The sequence below is a fragment of the Pristiophorus japonicus genome, chromosome 8 (assembly GCF_044704955.1).
Source record: "Pristiophorus japonicus isolate sPriJap1 chromosome 8, sPriJap1.hap1, whole genome shotgun sequence".
Taxonomy (NCBI): domain Eukaryota; kingdom Metazoa; phylum Chordata; class Chondrichthyes; family Pristiophoridae; genus Pristiophorus; species Pristiophorus japonicus.
This window is the reverse complement of record NC_091984.1, coordinates 125235837-125255421: the sequence shown is the minus strand read 5'-3', so window position 1 is coordinate 125255421 and position 19585 is coordinate 125235837. Positions and strand designations below refer to the sequence as shown.

General features: G+C 46.4%; 1 protein-coding gene across 1 annotated transcript in view; it reads left to right on the top strand.

The window, feature by feature from the left end:
* Nucleotides 1–18937, top strand: part of qsox1 (quiescin Q6 sulfhydryl oxidase 1) — a 175188-nt gene extending 156251 nt beyond the window's left edge. The window contains exon 12 of the mRNA XM_070886224.1: nt 17143–18937. Coding sequence (XP_070742325.1) covers nt 17143–17927 — 785 coding nt within the window. The 3' untranslated portion in view covers nt 17928–18937. The remainder of the gene's footprint in view (nt 1–17142) is intronic.
* Nucleotides 18938–19585: the final 648 nt, after the last annotated feature.

Here is a 19585-nt window from a genome sequence, read left to right as displayed (position 1 = left end):
CAGCAATCTGTGGAGAGAAAAACAGAGTTAACATTTCAGGTCGATGCCCTGATGTTCTGACGAAGGGTCATCGACCCGAAACATTAACTCTATTTTTCTCTACAGATGCTGCCTGACCCGTTGAGATTTCCGGAATATATACCTACATGGTACAGAATATATGCTTTCATGTTGAATATACTGGCCTATGTTTTCATATTCAGAATCAGAATCATATATCTAATGTAATGAACATGAACAAACATAACTATAGGCCCATTTGGATCAGTTTGCCCCAGGCCCATCAGGCCCTTAATCCGGCTCCCGCACCCACTACCCCCACACTGTGACCCGAGGTGAAGGAGAGCGAGGAGACGCACCAACAATACGGGCGAATATAAAAACCAGATGAGCTGGAAGTGCTAAGAAGAAAAGTGAAGCTAATTCTAATCAGACCAGCCGGCAGTGATACACTTGCCCCTTCATGCCATACTTAGAAAATAGGTGCAGGATTGGCCATTCGGCCCTTCGAGCCTGCACCACCACTCAATATGATCATGGCTGATCCTTTTTGCAACTTCAGTACCCCATTCCTGCTTTCTCTCCATACCCCTTGATCCCTTTAGCCGTAAGGGCCACATCTAACTCCCTCTTGAATATATCTAACGAACTGGCCTCAACAACTTTCTGTGGTAGAGAATTCCACAGGTTCACAATTCTCTGAGTGAAGAAGTTTTTCCTCATCTCGGTCCTAAATGGCTTACCCCTTACCCTTAGACTGGGACCCTTGCTTCTGGACTTCCCCAAAATCAGGAACATTCTTGCTGCATCTAATCTGTCCAGTCCCGTCAGAATTTTATATGTTTCTATGAGATCCCCTCTCATTCTTCTAAATTCCAGTGAATATAAGCCTAGTCGATCCCGTCTTTCTTCATATGTCAGTCCTGCCATCTCGGGAATCAGTCTGGTGAACCTTCACTGCACTCCCTTAATAGCAAGAATGTCCTTCCCCAGATTAGGAGACCAAAACTGAACACAATATTCAAGGTGTGACCTCACCAAGGCCCTGTACAACTGTAGTAAGACCCTACGCCCTCCATGACCCACTGCCACCCTCTCATTATTACCTCACACCCCATTTCTTGCCATGTGCCGGTGTACCGTGCCCCCTGCCCCCATGCCCCCTTTTCTCCTCCTGCCTGATTGTGTCACCCTTACCTGAAGCCCCACATCGAATATCGAAAGGTGGGAGGGTGAGGGGACGGGCTGCGAGGTCTCCCTGTGACACCTAATACCTGCCGTTTGAATGAATCAACACTCTCTTACCGATCTCTTGAGTTAATACTATCGTGCTAAATCTTTGTCAGGCATTTCACTTCTTCAGAGGTGTCAGGCAGTAAATTAAATCATCTGAGATCCAGGCAGAATTTGGTTCTTGTTCCGATGCAGCCCCTTCAGGCAGCTTGTGATGGGATTGAAAGTGACTGATGTCTTTCATTGATGTGTTCAATTAGGGTCAAAGTACAGAACAGGTCAAGTACAGCAGAGCTTAATTAAATATTCCTGGTGTTCTCTTATTTCCCGAGGACACTTAACTTGTCCAATCTCATTTGCAACATGTTAACAAAATAAAGGCTCTTGGTGAGAGGCCATTGCTAATCTGGGCTTTTAGTGACTGGCGTGCAATGCCACAGATTTGCAACCCCTGTCTATCGTGATTTCAGCCAAAACTATTGCCTCTGGTGGGAAGAGTCCAGATCAAGGGGCGTAACATTAAAATTAGAGTTCGGCCGTTCATGGGTGGTGTCAGGAAGCACTTCTTTACACAAAGGGCAGTGGAAATATGGAACTCGCTCCCCGCCAAAAAGCTGCTGAGGCTGGGGGTCAATTGAAAATTTCAAAATTGAGGTTGGTTGATTTTTGTTAGGCAGGGGTATTAAGGGATATGGAACTAAGGCAAGTAGATGGAGTTACAGTACAGGTCAGCCATGCTCATTGAATGGCAGAACAGGCTCAAGGGCCTGAATGGCCTACTCCTGTTGTTGTGTTCCAATGGCGGAGGAACGCTGATGGAAGGTGAGGTACTATTTATCAGCGCGAGAAAAAGCCAGTGTTATTGGACCCGTTCCTGGCAGCCAGGGTAGTGATGGCTGAGGCTTGGGCACGGATTACATGCCCTCCCTTTTTGGATGGGAAATGGTGCTTCAGAAAGACCTAATTACAGGACAGGAAACATCCAGGAAAGATGTGATTGCACTCGAGAGGGTACAGAGGAGATTTACGAGGATGTTGCCTGAACTGGAGAATTTTAGCTATGAGGGAAGATTGGATAGGCTGGGTTTGTTTTCTTTGGAACAGAGGAGACTGAGGGGATGCCTTAATGAGGTGTATAAAATTATGAGGGGCCTCGATAGAGTGGATAGGTAGGACCTATTTACCTTAGCAGAGAGGTCAACAACTACGGGGCATAGATTTAAGGTAATTGGCAGGAAGTTTAGAGGGGATTTGAGGGGAAACGTCTTCACCCAGAGGGTGGTGGGGGTCTGGAACTCACTGTCTGAAAGGGTGGTAGAGGCAGGAATCCTCACCACATTTAAAAAATAGTTGGATGTGCACTTGAAGTGCCGTAACCTACAAAGCTATGGACCAAGAGCTGGAAAGTATGATTAAGCTGATTAGCTCTTTGTTGGTCGGTGCGGACACGATGGGCCAAAATGGCCTCCTTCCCTGCTGTAAATTTCTATGATTCGATGAAGGGAGCAAAGTTGCCCACAGAGGAGGAAATCACGTCAAATAAAGCAAGTCTGTACAGTGCCCATGGGACAGTTTTCTCCATCCCGCCTTCTTCTGAAGACACAGACCACTCCCCCAACCAACCTACTGTACGTCACCCCGGTGACCATCCTTAACATGTCAGACAGCACTTTGGCGTCTGGCTGTTTGACGTCACAGCTGAGCTCAGTGCTGACCTGATCCAAACCCAATCACACATGCACCTTCCAACAGGGATTGCTGGGTAGTGGCGGTGCTGGCTCACACCAAAACAAAATAAAACCGAGCACCGCAGGCACTAAAAGCACATTGCGAGAGAGCTCACAGCGTCAGATTCTGCACGGCCTTTCCCCGAGTGTAGACGGAGCTTTACCCAGCCTTTTGACTCATACTATTTCTGGGCCTGGAAGGGCTTGATCCTGACAGCAAATAGAATAGGTGGAATAAATGTTTTCTCACACCGAATGAGCACAAAAGACGGACGATTATGAAAGTATATTGTTAATATAGGCTGAAGAAAAAACTACTCTAATAGTTTCTAGCTTGCGCTGTTGGAGCCAGGGTTTCCCGGAACTGTCGGACTGGAACCCGGGCCTTAAATTTAAGTGACCATCAAATAGTGGTCATGGGGTACTTCAACACAGAGAGTAAAATCGGGCGGCCGATCGGATCCCATTGGTTTCCCGCCAGGCAGGTTAAGTTAAAATGACTACCCACGTCCCTCCCGCTCCTCCCCCTGCCCCCCTGTCTTGAAGTCCAGGCTCGTGCACACCAGGCCCAAGAAGATTTAGTTGCACGGCCCGGGGGGGGAATGGAGAGGTCACGCTCTCGAAAAGGAAGCAACAGCCAGCAAAGATCATGAACTTTACTTTGAAGGTGACCTGTCTATGCAGCTGCTGGTCTAATTGCGGTGGCTTGTTAGCCGGCAACGTCCCGCAAGCCATCGCATTTGCATTGATTATCCAAATGCATCGCTGGGACTTGCAGTCTCCTGGCTGTCAGACTCCAGCTGCAGCTGCACTCTGCTCCTGCAATTCCAGTGAGTGCAACAGTTGGGGCAGGTTGGCGGCTTCTAATATTTACCCCTGCTAAATGTAAAAGACTCGAGCTTGCGGAAGAACTAGTTTAACCGAGGACCAAGACTTCCAGTGTCGGGGAAGGGAGTATTGGGCTCTGGGGAGAAGTGGGCAGCTGTAGCCTCACCCCTTCGTAAAGGGAAAGGGGACTGGATTAAACACTCTGGGGGTGGGAAGGACACAGGACATCATGTGTGGTAGTAAATAGAATAGGGCCGTATATCAAGAGAAAGAATATAATGGAAATGTGGGGTCCCTCAGGACAATGGATTTATTCATGAGCATTAGGAAAATTCATGAAGAAGTTACAAGTGAATAAAATGGGAATGGCGTTGTTTTAAGAGGGATTCTTACACCTTTGAGGGCTGCAATAAATTTTCCATTTGTCTTTATTCCTGTTGTGTTTTATAATACACACACACACACACTCACATGGGATCTCACAGTAACACAGCACTCAATAACAACCTTTCTTTTTATACATGTTTAAGGTACAGGCCCTGAAATCCCACAGGGGTGCTCCTGGTCTTGCGCTGTAGCTAAAAGGGGGCAGTTCCCCCCCACCCCAGCCCCCAACACCCCCCCCCCCGGAGTTACGGCAGGAGACCAATAGAAACCCCAGCGGAAATTCAGGACCACAATCTGTAATTAGTTGTGTGCAAGAATGAACTTTCTCTGACATGATTGCGGATTTGGTGCTGCAGCAGGTTCTAATTTGCTGCGAGATGGACTGATGCAGTGCAGCTCAGAAAGGAAAAGACTTGCAATTATGTAGCACCTTTCACGACCACAGGATGGCCCAAAGCATTTTACAGCCAATGAAGCACTTCTGAAGTTTAGTCACTGTTGTAATATAGGAGACACGATAGCTGATTCACGCTCAGCAAGCTCCCACAAACAGCAACAATGACCAGATCATCTGTTTTTGTTTTGATGGTTAAGAGATAAATATTGCCCAGGACATTGGGGAAAACTCCTCCCCTGCTTTTCTTCGAAATAGTGCCATGGGATCTTTCACGTCCACCTGAGAGGGCAGCCAAGGCAACGGTTTAACGTCTCATCCGAAAGCCGGCACATCCGACAGTGCAGCACTCCCTCAGCACTGCACTGGAGTGTCAGCCTGCATTTTACACTCGAGTCAACTACCATCAGAGTCTGAGGCAACATGCTACCCATTGAGACATGGCTGACACCTATGCAAGTACCCAATCTCGAATAGTGCCACATAAGAGACACCTTCACTGCTCGGGATGTACCAAGCAGAGAGACGCTTGCTATACCAGCCTTCAAGCAGCAGGGTAGAGAAAGGAGGAAAAAAATTAAGCCGGGATTTTTCTCACCTCAGCGGGTCCGGGGCAGGCGATGTCGTTGGCAGGTTATGGCCCTGCTGCTGGCTCCATCCCGCTGCCTAAAATGAACTTATGTTGATGGGGCTTGTAAAGCCCGCCTAGCCTGTTTCTCGGTCCAATTAAAGGAAGCAGGTCTGGTGACATCATTCATGACGCATTCCTTAAAGGCACCATGCCCAAATTTCTTTTGACATTTGTGCTATCAGTGTTCTACAGCATTGAGGTGCTGCAAACACTGACAATTACTGCACAAAGGTGTACGGCTGCACCAAGGCTCTCCCATGACTCCATCCATATGCTTATGGAGGGAGTCCCAGCACATAGGGAGGTGCTCTTCCCTTCCAATGGGTGGAAGAGACCTCCCCAGGAGACCAACACATTGCATAGGAGGTCATAAGGAGGACCTGGCTGCAGTGACGCAAACCTTTCAATGATCTCAATAGATCATGAAACATTAGTGCAAAGCCACACTCAACCTCATCCTGCTGTGCCTCTCATCACATCCCTATTACTCTGCTTTCCCTACTTCTGCACATCCTTACTCACACAAACTTACCTTGCACCTCCACCCATCCCTCTCTCTCTATCTACATTATCACTTCCCCATCTCACTCACCACCTCTCACACTCGCCTCATCCTAGTGCAATCATACAGCTGTTTTATCCAATGTTCATGTAAAGTTTCTTTAATGTGCTGTCAAACATTGATACCTTTATTTTCAACACTTTCCATTCTTGGGCAGATTTGTGTGCTCCTTTGGAAGTGGCTTAATGAGTTGCAGTGAAAGGTGAAACATAACGGTATCCACCCCATTGGTGATGAGTGTGAAAGGAAAGGGTTGGGTATTGTAGGGATGTTATGGTGTTGGTGTGGCGTGGTGCCAACCTGGTGCATCATGTGGCAGCCAGGGTGCACAGCATCAAGTGAAGTAAATCTGGCCTTGGTGAGACCATCCCTGGCCACCCGGGCAGCAGTGAAGCTCAGGTGCTGATGCTCGGTGTCCTGTGCAGCATCATTCGATTGCGGAGAAAGTTGTTGTTGTTGGTGCTGTTGGTGTGCCTGGTGCTGCTGATGTTGGGGCTGATCGTGGTCGGATTCTGAGGATCAAGGTGAGACAATATAAGGGGCACCCATGTTGATGGAATAGATGGCAGGTGAAGTAGAGGTGACAGAAATATTCTGTCACTGGTCAGAGGTCTTCCAATGAGCGATACTGAATGGAAAGTAGAAAGCCTGCAGAATCTGTGCTAGAAATGGACTGAGAAACAACTTGTGGCTGAGGAAAGTGATGATCTGTCATGTGGGAGCTTTTATTGTACATTTGAAGCTGTCAAGTAATCAGCTGGAGCAATGGCCACTAAACTCCCGCCTCAGGTTCACAGACGTTGTCCCCGAGCAGCATGTGTGAGCAGTTAAAGTTAAAAGATAAGGTTAAAAGCATTATTATGGCTCTGTCAACAACCCATTCATTGGTTTCACTGGATCGCCTGCCTCTGCGGGTCAGGTTGGATCGGAGATCACACATGCGCCATTGGGAAAGGTGCATTAGGGCGGCTTGACAGCAGGGTCCCACATTTCTCACCCGACCTAACCCCAATCCTGCCCACTGACAGCCCCTGCCCCCCCAAGGAAATTCCGGCCCAGGACTCCAGTGTCCAGCATTTTAGAACATAAGAAATAGGAGCAGGATTAGGCCATTTGGCCCCTCGAGCATGCTCCGCCATTCAATACGATCATGGCTGATCTGATCTTGAGCTCAGCTCCACTTCCCTGCCCGCTCCCCATAACTCTTCACTCCATTATCGTTCAAAAATCTGTCTATCTTCACCTTAAATATATTCAATGACCCAGCCTCCACAGCTCTCTGGGGCAGAGAATTCTACAGATTTACAACCCTCTGAAAGAAGAAACGTCTCCGCATCTCAGTTCTAAATGGTCGACCCCTTATTCTTAAACTATGGCCCCTAGTTCTAGATTCCCCCACAAGTGGAAATAACCTCTCTGCATCTACCTTGTCGAGCCCCCTCAGTATCTTATATATTTCAATAAGATCACCTCTCTTTCTTCTAAACTCTAATGAAATTCTACCTGCTAAGTCTACCTGGTAATGGTGCAATTCATTCCAGTACGGGGGCCTGTTACTTTGCAACGATTTTTGTTGCAGGATCCTCATTGATAGTGTTTGGCAGACTTTTTTTCCATTTGTGTTGCGGGGGCAAGAGAAGCTGTGGAGCAGTATGATGTCCTGCCGATAGCATGGTGATGTGTATCAATGCTGTTGACACCACTGCAATATATAAGCACAGAGATTTGAAACATAGGAGCAGGAGTAGACCATTCATCCCCCTCAAATACTGTTAAGGCAGTCAATTAAATTGGTGCGTTTTCGTTAGAACAATACAGATTACGTGGCATTATGATAGAAGTGTCTAAAATTATGAAACAATGGGATATGGGTAGATCGAAACAGACTGTTTCCAATCATTGAGGGTTCTAGAATCAGGTGGCATAGAAACAAGATTAAATACAAGAGACTTAGAACAGAGGGCATGAGAAACTCTTTTACGCAGAATTGCGAGGTCGTGGAATTCACTGTCAGGGTTAGTGGTTCAGGCAGAAACTGTGTCAACGTTCAAGATTAGATTGAATAGGTGGTTGAAGGAAAAAGGATGTGGAGATATGGAAAGAGTATGAGTAAATGTGATTTGGATTATTTGCTTACATGGAGGGTAAATACCGACAGGCTGGCTGGACCGAGTGGCCTGTCTCTGTTAAAACGTCCATGTCTTTTTACCAATGTGAGCTTGTTACACAAACAAAACAAAGTTTAGCCGACAAGTCTTATCAATGAAACACTGACCCTGTAAACGCTGGGAGCAGCGGAGGACTTTATACAATAATCAGAAGCCGACGAGTCTTTTGTTGGAAGTGCAAAGTATTGCGGGGTTTGATTCAGCAGTTGGGAGCAGCAGATGGCTTCAGGCGAACAAGCAGGCAAATGGCCTGTGTGATTTGAAACTCCTTGTCTTGCTGTCCAGGCTTGGTAACCCATTAATGGAGTGTCCAGTCAATCTGCCTCGTTAGCAGAAGAGCTTTTAACTATTCAGCCATCCATCAAGAAGCCCCGAGCAGTTGCACTCCAAAGTCTCGGCAGACTCACTATCCCCATGCAGGTCACTAGAGCTTGTTTTCTGGCAGTGTCCCTAGTGCCACATTATAGTGAGGGTCGGCTGTCACTGTATTGTCGACATGTCTCTCTGTCTTGGTCATCGGATGTTATGGTAATCAGACTATATCGACTGACAAAGGGGTCGGTAAATTCCTAAAACTTTTAACTTGGGCAAAGGAAGTTACTCTGCCAGGAACGGTGGTAGGATTCAGTTCACCAGGTAACTCGGCTCCCCAGTATCACAAAGGCGTAACAGTAAGGGGCACAATCTCACACGTTGCGGTATATCCTACTCCAAGGAGGAATTCATGAACTACATGTTATGTAGTGCCATTGGGAGACACCGTGGTATGAGACGTGCCGCTTTGAGCCTGCTACCTGTTTGCAGAGTTGGCACTGCCAGCCTCGTGCTACCATTTAGTCAAACAACTCCGAGCTCAAAGCCTCTGTGTCTCAAAGTTGTGCTCAACACCATCTAACTACAGGTTGAACCTCCCTTATCCAGAACTCCCTTATCTGGAACCACCCCTCATGAAGAACTATTCCCGGCCACCGGGTGGCGCATGCGCAAAACTCCGACATGAACAAATTGAAGTCTTTCCTCGCTGCCGACTCCCACAATCGCTGGCCTGAACCCGTGATCCACCGCCACCCCCCTTGATCTTTCTGCCGCACTCCTAGCCCCAAGCCAGCCAGCCCCAATATACGCTTGCTCAACACCTGTACCATCCAATTTAACATGACCACCCCTCATCTGGAAAAATCCCTTATCCAGAACAGGCCAGGTCCCAAGGGTTCCAGATAAGGGAGGTTCAACCTGTACCAGGTCATTCCAGTCTTGGTCAAAAGCTATTGGGACATAGGGTTGTCTGTTAATATTGGCCCTGAAATTGCAGCCTCTCTGGGTGCGTACGATGGGTGTACGCGCCCGAAGAGGCCCCGCAAATTCCGGGTTTAGGCGCGCGAAGCGCATGCCCCTGAACCCAGCACTTGCAATCTGTCAAAATGTCTTGTCAGATCGCACGTATCCCTGGGAGAAGAGCCTTCACCGGCGGAGATTTGGGCTATTTGTCCAATTCTTGCACAGTGAATGTCCTTCAAACTCTTATGCTTGGTAAATGCAGGTATAAGGCCTGCTTTTACTAACATAGGTGTTTTAATAGATAGAAAAAAAAAATGTTATTACTTATTTTTATATTAGAAACCCTGTCTATGAAGATAAGTTTATTTTTAACACTAGTACAACATTTTTTTAATTCAAAAAAATTATTTTTTCTCAAACATTTAATGTAATGCAATTTCTATTAATTTTTAAAAAGTGAAGTTTTTTTTTAATGTATGTTTGTTTTATTTGATTTTAGGGGTATTCTCATTGATAGCAATGGGAGCTCGGAGCTCGGAGCTCCCATTACTATGAATGAGAATATTACATTGTGATTGGTGGTCCAGGCTCATGTGATCCCAGGATGCACATACGCTCCTGGAATACGTGGGCCTCTGCGCTGGGCTGCGCAGCTAGGCCTCGGAGCACAAGTGTTCGTTCCTCCGGGACCACCAGGTATTTTCGCTAAAAAAATTTGAGTCAGTGGCATCCGACCACAATTTTTGTCCCATTAAATAGGAAGTGGAGAAAGTTCCCAGCTCATTCAAGCGAGCTTTTAAATTCCACTTCACACCAATTCCACTTGTACTATAGGCTGTGTTGCGAGCTCCTGTAAATCCTGCTTCACTCCAATTCCACTTATGTTAATAAAATTGCCCGTTTTTCCTCTGTTTTAATGACGTGCTAATAAAATCACATTCTTAGAAGCCATACTTTTCAAAGCCGCCTGTTTCTGCAGTTTTATCACTGGGTCGTTAATTTCAGGGAAAAGAAAGATATTCTCCCATGTTTTATAGAGAGGAATTTTAGCTCAAAATGTACTGGGCTGGCTACACTCAGGAAAACCAGGTCTACATGCAGCACCATAAAAATACATGCCTGAATGTGGAGTTGGAAGGAGCAGGAATGCTTTTCATGTCAACAGGAGACCCCATTGATTTTCATGGTCAAATCACATTCAAGTGTCAGCTTGGCTCAGTAGGTAGCACACTCACCTCTGTATTTGAGGGTCATGGGTTCAAGTCCCACTCCAAGAGACTTGAGCACATAATCTAGGCTGACATTCCAGTACTCAGAAGTACTGAGGGAGTGCTGCACTGTCGGAGGAACTGTATTTCAGACAAAATGTTAAAGTTCACATGATACTATTTTGAAGAAGAGCAGAGCAGTTCTCCCCCAATATATTTTTTCCTTATCACTAAAACAGATGATCTGGCCATTATCACATTGGTGTTTGTGGCATTTTGCTGTGTGTAAAATGTTTGGCATATTTCCTCATCATCATAGGCAGTCCCTCGTATTGAGGATGACTTGCTGCCACACCAAAAAGGAATGAGTTCACAGGTGTTTCAATGAAGGTCCTGAACTACATGTTGAAGGGTGGAAGATGCCTGTGTATGGATTTATTTTAACGTGTGGTGGTCGTTGCACACCAGCCACCACACGGGCTTGACAGAGCAGGGTCTTGGTCCAGTAGCAAGGATTAACCAAGGCTCTGCTGCACGGACCTAATGACAACAGATCGCAGTATGGGCTGGCCCGTGCTGCCCCTGAGCCCTCGCCTCTTCTGGGCCCCGATCACGTCGCTCCATGATCACTTGCCGCTCCTGCGCCCCAACCTCGCCGCTCCTGCTGTACCTGCCCACGCTCCAATCAGCAACCTGGACCTTGGTGACATTCAATCCAATCGCCCTCTTCACTGCTGTTGCTCTCCAGCACGCGCTGAACCTTGAAGTGGCATGCTCCTTTGCAATTTCATAGCAATGTTCAGTTCAGCCTTGAGGATTTTGAAATTATTTTTTAATTGTTGGCATTAAAATTACAGCATTGCTGACCAGTTCTATAGCAGATTCTACAATCCAGCTTTCTATGTTAAGAACAAGCAAGACAATATCTGATCACTACCTTATCTCCCTCACCACGCACATAACCTCTTCTAACCCACTTCCTTCTGTGTCCGTCCCTGGTAAAAACTCTTCCCCCAAGTCGCTTCCAACGGCACTCCCAGCCTCCCAGCCTTTGGCCCTCCTGTCATCACGATAATTCTGCAGCTGTCAATCTGCTCAATCACTCCCTCACCTCCGCCTTTGATGCCCTTGTCCCCAGTAAAAAACCTTACTCTCTCCCACCCTGGTTATTCCTCCGAGTAAAGCCCCTCCCATTCTCATTCCAAGTGTAGACTTGGAAGGTATATGGCGCACATTCAGCGCGGCGGCCCCGACCTGCAAGGACCATCAGCAAGTCGGGGCCTTCAAAGGAGCAGCGTGCGGCCTGACCCGGCATTTAGCATATTTCCTACATTATAAGTGACTACACAGAAACAGACAAGATTCAGATGGGACGGGACAGGTTAGATGCAGGTAGAATGTTCCCGATGTTGGGGAAGTCCAGAACCAGAGGACACAGTCTTATAATAAGGGGTAGGCCATTTAGGATTGAGATGAGGAGAAACTTCTTCACTCAGAGAGTTGTTAACCTATGGAATACTCTACCGCAGAGAGTTGTTGATGCCAGTTCATTGGATATATTCAAGAGGGAGTTAGATATGACCCTTACGTCGAAGGGGATCAAGGGATATGGAGAGAAAGCAGGAAAGGAGTACTGAGGGAATGATCAGCCATGATCTTATTGAATGGTGGTGCAGGCTCGAAGGGCCAAATGTCCTACTCCTGCACCTATTTTTTATGTTTCTATGTCTATGTTTCTAAAAGTGACTTCACTTCAAAAGGCTGTAAAGCGCTTTGGAATGTCACAGGGTCGTGAATTGTCCAAGGGGGAGTGTTTGCTAGTGCTGTTGGGGAGGAGTTAAACTAATATGGCAGGGGGATGGGAACCAATGCAGGGAGACAGAGGGAAACAAAAAGAAGACAAAAGCAAAAGACAGAAAGGAGATGAGGAAAAGTGGAGGGCAGAGAAACCCAAGGCAAAGAACAAAAAGGGCCACTGTACAGCAAAATTCTAAAAGGACAAAGGGTGTTAAAAAAACAAGCCTGAAGGCTTTGTGTCTTAATGCAATGAGTATCCGTAATAAGGTGGATGAATTAACTGTGCAAATAGATGTTAACAAATATGATGTGATTGGGATTACAGAGACGTGGCTCCAGGATGATCAGGGCTGGGAACTCAACATCCAGGGGTATTCAACATTCAGGAAGGATAGAATAAAAGGAAAAGGAGGTGGGGTAGCATTGCTGGTTAAGGAGGAGATTAATGCAATAGTTAGGAAGGACATTAGCTTGGATGATGTGGAATCTATATGGGTAGAGCTGCAGAACACCAAAGGGCAAAAAACGTTAGCGGGAGTTGTGTACAGACCTCCAAACAGTAGTAGTGATGTTGGGGAGGGCATCAAACAGGAAATTAGGGGTGCATGCAATAAAGGTGCAGCAGTTATAATGGGTGATTTTAATATGCACATAGATTGGGCTAACCAAACTGGAAGCAATACGGTGGAGGAGGATTTCCTGGAGTGCATAAGGGATGGTTTTCTCGACCAATATGTCGAGGAACCAACTAGGGGGGAGGCCATCTTAGACTGGGTGTTGTGTAATGAGAGAGGATTAATTAGCAATCTCGTTGTGCGAGGCCCCTTGGGGAAGAGTGAACATAATATGGTGGAATTCTGCATTAGGATGGAGAATGAAACAGTTAATTCAGAGATCATGGTCCAGAACTTAAAGAAGGCTAACTTTGAAGGTATGAGGCGTGAATTGGCTAGGATAGATTGGCGAATGATACTTAAGGGGTTGAAGGTGGATGGGCAATGGCAGACATTTAGAGACTGCATGGATGAACTACAACAATTGTACATTCCTGTCTGGCGTAAAAATAAAAAAGGGAAGGTGGCTCAACCGTGGCTATCAAGGGAAATCAGGGATAGTATTAAAGCCAAGGAAGTGGCATACAAATTGGCCAGAAATAGCAGGGAACCCGGGGACTGGGAGAAATTTAGAACTCAGCAGAGGTGGACAAAGGGTTTGATTAGGGCAGGGAAAATAGAGTACGAGAAGAAGCTTGCAGGGAACATTAAGACAGATTGCAAAAGTTTCTACAGATATGTAAAGAGAAAAAGGTTAGTAAAGACAAATGTAGGTCCCCTGCAGTCAGAATCAGGGGAAGTCATAACGGGGAACAAAGAAATGGCGGACCAATTGAACAAGTACTTTGGTTCGGTATTCACTAAGGAAGACACAAACAACCTTCCGGATATAAAAGGGGTCAGAGGGTCTAGTAAGGAGGAGGAACTGAGGGAAATCCTTATTAGTCGGGCAATTGTGTTGGGGAAATTGATGGGATTGAAGACCGATAAATCCCCAGGGCCTGATGGACTGCATCCCAGAGTACTTAAGGAGGTGGCCTTGGAAATAGCGGATGCATTGACAGTCATTTTCCAACATTCCATTGACTCTGGATCAGTTCCTATGGAATGGTGGGTAGCCAATGTAACCCCACTTTTTAAAAAAGGAGGGAGAGAGAAAACAGGGATGTCAGTCTGACATCGGTAGTGGGTAAAATGATGGAATCAATTATTAAGGATGTCATAGCAGTGCATTTGGAAAGAGGTGACATGATAGGTCCAAGTCAGCATGGATTTGTGAAAGGGAAATCATGCTTGACAAATCTTCTGGAATTTTTTGAGGATGTTTCCAGTAGAGTGGACAAGGGAGAACCAGTTGATGTGGTATATTTGGACTTTCAGAAGGCTTTCGACAAGGTCCCACACAAGAGATTAGTGTGCAAAGTTAAAGCACATGGGATTGGGGGTAGTGTGCTGACATGGATTGAGAACTGGTTGTCAGACAGGAAGCAAAGAGTAGGAGTAAATGGGGACTTTTCAGAATGGCAAGCAGTGACTAGTGGGGTACCGCAAGGTTCTGAGCTGGGGCCCCAGCTGTTTACACTGTACATTAATGATTTAGACGAGGGGATTAAATGTAGTATCTCCAAATTTGCGGATGACACTAAGTTGTTTGGCAGTGTGAGCTGCGAGGAGGATGCTATGAGGCTGCAGAGTGACTTGGATAGGTTAGGTGAGTGGGCAAATGCATGGCAGATGAAGTATAATGTGGATAAATGTGAGGTTATCCACTTTGGTGGTAAAAACAGAGAGACAGACTATTATCTGAATGGTGACAGATTAGGAAAAGGGGAGGTGCAACGAGACCTGGGTGTCATGGTACATCAGTCATTGAAGGTTGGCATGCAGGTACAGCAGGCGGTTAAGAAAGCAAATGGCATGTTGGCCTTCATAGTGAGGGGATTTGAGTACAGGGGCAGGGAGATGTTGCTACAGTTGTACAGGGCCTTGGTGAGGCCACACCTGGAGTATTGTGTACAGTTTTGGTCTCCTAACCTGAGGAAGGACATTCTTGCTATTGAGGGAGTGCAGCGAAGGTTCACCAGACTGATTCCCGGGATGGCGGGACTGACCTATCAAGAAAGACTGGATCAACTGGGCTTGTATTCACTGGAGTTCAGAAGAATGAGAGGGGACCTCGTAGAAACGTTTAAAATTCTGACGGGGTTTGACAGGTTAGATGCAGGAAGAATGTTCCCAATGTTGGGGAAGTCCAGAACCAGGGGACACAGTCTAAGGATAAGGGGGAAGCCATTTAGGACCGAGATGAGGAGAAACTTCTTCACCCAGAGAGTGGTGAACCTGTGGAATTCTCTACCACAGAAAGTTGTTGAGGCCAATTCACTAAATATATTCAAAAGGGAGTTTGATGAAGTCCTTACTACTCGGGGGATCAAGGGGTATGGCGAGAAAGCAGGAAGGGGGTACTGAAGTTTCATGTTCAGCCATGAACTCATTGAATGAAGGTGCAGGCTAGAAGGGCCGAATGGCCTACTCCTGCACCCATTTTCTATGTTTCTATGTTTCTATAAATGCAAGTCTTACTTTCTTTTTCTCATTCGGTCAGCTGCCAGCGCTGATCGCTCTGGTACTGGGCAACTTGCTCTTTGGGATAGTGGGAAATTTGGCAGGGCAGCCATCGATCACAGGCCTGCAGCAGGACCTTAAAAGGGAGGGCTGGATAGATCGGGGAAGTGGAGGCTGCTTCAACAGAGCAGCTTATTTTAATGAGGGAGAAATGTAAAGAGCGCACCCAGCAGCGAGGGGCTGAAGTTAAGGAAGCCTTAAGGCTTAAAACCCCTAAAAAGAGGGAAAATGAGTGCCAGACCTGCTTTCCTTCACTGCAGCTAATGACCCCTTTAAGAGGCCACCTCGCGACCTCTAGCGCTCGTGGTTTGTGAGTGGGTTGATGAAGTATCAGTGGCAGCGCTGATTAACTTTATCATTGACCCCTATTTACATAAATTCATTAGTTTCCCCGCCCCACTCCACCTGTTTGCGGAAGGAGTGGTGGTGATTTAAATCGACTTCTGCACGAAAATTGGGTCAGTAGGACTTCCAACCGTAAGTCGTTGTTTCCCCGCTCCCTCCCCACCCGGCCCTGCCTGATTTCCGTCCCACTACTGCTCTGTTTATGCTGAAAACCAGGGCAATAGCAGGATGACAATCGGCAGCGTGTCACATTTGTTTTCCGCGCTCTGTATGGGTGAGACTGCTGTACATCTTGGAACTCAACTTCAGCACAGTCTTAAGCTGTGGGCTGTAGTCTGCTCAGCACCGAGCTGGGATTGGCCAAACTCACTTCACTCAGAGCCCGTGTTTGCCTTTGGAGGGAAACCATTCCTTCCATCTGGCTTGGCTGAACTTGAGGCCAGCTCTTGGGGTATCATGAGGCTTGTCTTCTCATGTAGAATTACATAGAATCTACAGCACAGAAACAGGCCATTCTGCCCAACTGGTCCACGCCAGAGGAACATTTGTACAACTATCGAGTTTCTTCCCATTCTGGTTACCTCATCCCAGCCTGCCGCTATATTCCTCTATCCCCTTCCGTTAAGCACTTTGGCTGTAAAGCACTTTGAGACATCCGGTGGTCGTGATATCGCGCTATATAAATCCGTCTTTCTTTTTTTCTTTCTCCTCATGTACGCACAAGCCTCCATTTAATTGCTATCGCTTTCAACCGCTCCACAATCTCACCACTCTCTGTCGTTCATAGTTTTATAGTGCTCTATTTGGTCTCCTCTAAATCTTCTCTTTTCCAGAGAAAAGAGCCCCAAACTGCCCAATATTTCCTGAGAGTTGCATTCTTTGAATTCTGGTATCATGCTTATAAATCTTTTTCACAGTTTCTCTAGTATTTCAATATCCTTTTTGTAATATGGAGACCAGAAGTGCGCCCAGTACTCAAACTGTGGTCTGACCAATGTTCCAGATTCATTTAACAGTACCTCCCTACGTCATAATTCTATTCCTCTAGAAATGTTTCTCCTTCCTTCCCTCCTGCTCTTTAGTCTTCCTTCACCATCACACCGACCAAAATGGTACGGAGGTAGCTTTTCTCGAGTTCATTTGCTCTTTTACCAGCTAGAAGATTGATGAGAGCGGATTGGAGAGATTACCAGTGCTCCCACCCCCAACTGGAGGTGATAAGTTACCCCCCTCAGTGCTTCCCCGCATGCAACACAGCCAAGGTCTGGAACCATGGCTGCAAACCCCTGTATCCTACCACTCTCTGCACAGTATATTTGGAATTCCATTGCACAGCAGTCTAGCCTCTGAATTTTACATTGTATATTCAATTCAATTTTCTTTTTTTTTCTTCCTCTTCCCTTAGGTGCACTAAGTGAGGATCCCAGATTCCCAAAGCTTCAGTGGCCACCTCCGGACTTGTGTGCGGAATGCCACAGTGAGGTCAGAGGAGAGCATGTGTGGATTACAGATGCGGTGCTGCATTTTCTCAAGGTGTATTATTCTCCAGAGAACATAGACTACAGTTACCTGGAAGGGGAGCAGGAGCTACTGAAGAAACAGACAGCAAGGGAAGAAACTCAGCGGGGCCAAGGGAAGGAGGGCCCAGAAGAAGACGAGGAAGAAGAAAGAAACGGGGAACCTCCAGCAAAAAATAATGAGCAACGGGAGATCATCAAAACGGCAACGGGTACAAGAAGGGATGCGCGTCAGAAGAGGACTTTCATTAAGGGACAGCGCAGTCTCAGGGCAGAAGAAGATATCGTGGACCTGGACACATTTGTGAATGAGCATTACAAGAGCCGAGCTTTGAAGGACAGGGCTGAAAGCAAGAGAGCGGACCTAGTGAATGAGAGACGCCACGGACCACAACTACACCTACAGTCCATCGATGACTCTGAGTCACTTGACTACGCGGTGCTTCACCAGAGGCTGCAGAAGCGGGGGATTGGGAGCAGCTACCTTGGGGCCGAAGGCGAGCCCACAAAACAGAATTGGCTGGGCCTACTGGGGATGAGCTTCTCTCGCACAGATATCAGCCTGTGCGTGCTGCTGTACATCCTGACCTCTCTGTGTCTTCTGTCCATGTACCTCTATTTCAAAATGAGATTCCGTTGGCGGAAATGGAAAATTGGATTTGCGTCCACTTGAATTGGAGTAGAATATCGCACAGGAAATAAATGATGGAATGAATACAGGGACTATGTAGGCCACAGGGAGTGCAATGATATATATTTTTTTCCCCTCTCGGATTAGCCCTTTATAGACACAGAAGCCCTTGACTTAAAAATAATTTAGTACATCACTTACGCTAGTTGCGGCAAACACAATTCTCTTTGGGTCACTTGCAAATGGACAATTCTCTTCACATTTGGTTACAAAATAAGGAACACCAGATTTAGAACATTTCAGCCTAACTTTTCTTGCCCACCCCAAAAAAAACATATATCTGAGATCAGGGTCCTTCTCGCTGATAATGTTCAATGCTGTTTTGAGGGACTCTTGTTTGAGAAAGCACTTTGGGACACTAGACCCTACCATGCTTAAACCTGATAATTTCACTTAAATATATAATCGGATCAACCTGTTGTTTGAACGCCCATCCTAAATAGGATGTGTAGTGCCAGACTTTGCTATTCCCAGATTGGGTCTGTTGGGTCACCTAGGTGAAGGTTGATGGGAAAATCGCTCGAGAGAGAACACCATTCCAAAAGGGAGGCCATCTGAATTTCTGCCCAGGAAATGCTTTGTAGTAGTACCTGTTCCCCTCATCGGACTTTTTTTTCAAGTCCATTTACCACTGTGGCAGGTATCAGCCGTGGCTCAGTGGATAGCATTCTTGTCTCTTGAGTGAGAAGGTTGTGGGGTCAAGTCCCACTCCAGAGACTTCAGAACATAATCATAATCCAGGCTGATTCTTCAGTACAGTACTGAGGGAGTGCTACATTGTTGGAAGTGCTGTCTTTCGGATGAGACATTAAATCAAGGCCCCGTCTGCCCTCTCAGGTGGACGTAAAAGATCCCTTTGCAATATTCAAAGAAGAGCAGGGACTTTCTCCTCAACCAACATCACTAAAACAGATTATCAGGTAGTTATCACATTGCTGTCTGTGTGACCTTACAGTGCGCAAATTGGCTGCCATATTTTCTGCATTACAACTCAGACCATACTTCATAAATTACTTAATTGGGGGTAATGCACTTTGGGTCCTCAGGTTGCGAAAGGCACTATATAAATGTAAGTTCTTTCTTCTGACAGAAGTAATGGTGCAGTCAAAAATGCCACTGCTGGCATAAGTGCCTCTCCCATTCCCCAAAAAGAGTTTGCCAAACTCTTTCTGATGCCGGCAATGCCGGCCTAAGACCAAGTTGTGGATTCTCTGCTGGCATTAGTGCCTGGTTGAAAAGTGTGTGAAACACCCATGGTGTAGACTTGTATCCATTTAATGCTTCTTGCATTACAACAGTGACTATACTTCAGACGTACATCATTGGCTGTCAAAGGACTTTCAGACCCCCTCTGTCGTGATATAAATGCAAGTTCTTTCTTTTTAAACGGCATGAACTACAGGCTAAGTAAGTCACACATGTCCTGTAGCAGTAATGCTGCATTTGTACAATAGATGTGTGCCTTTCGTGTATTCGCTGTACTTTACTGTATGCGAGCCAAGTGCATCATTACTTCTTAGCCAGGGTATCAGAAACTCAGTAGTTTGTGTATAAAGTTTTAATTGGTTGAATTGGAAAGCCCCCTCCAATTCATTTAGATGGAAATAGATAAACGGGAAATGCTGAAAATGAACTGCAAG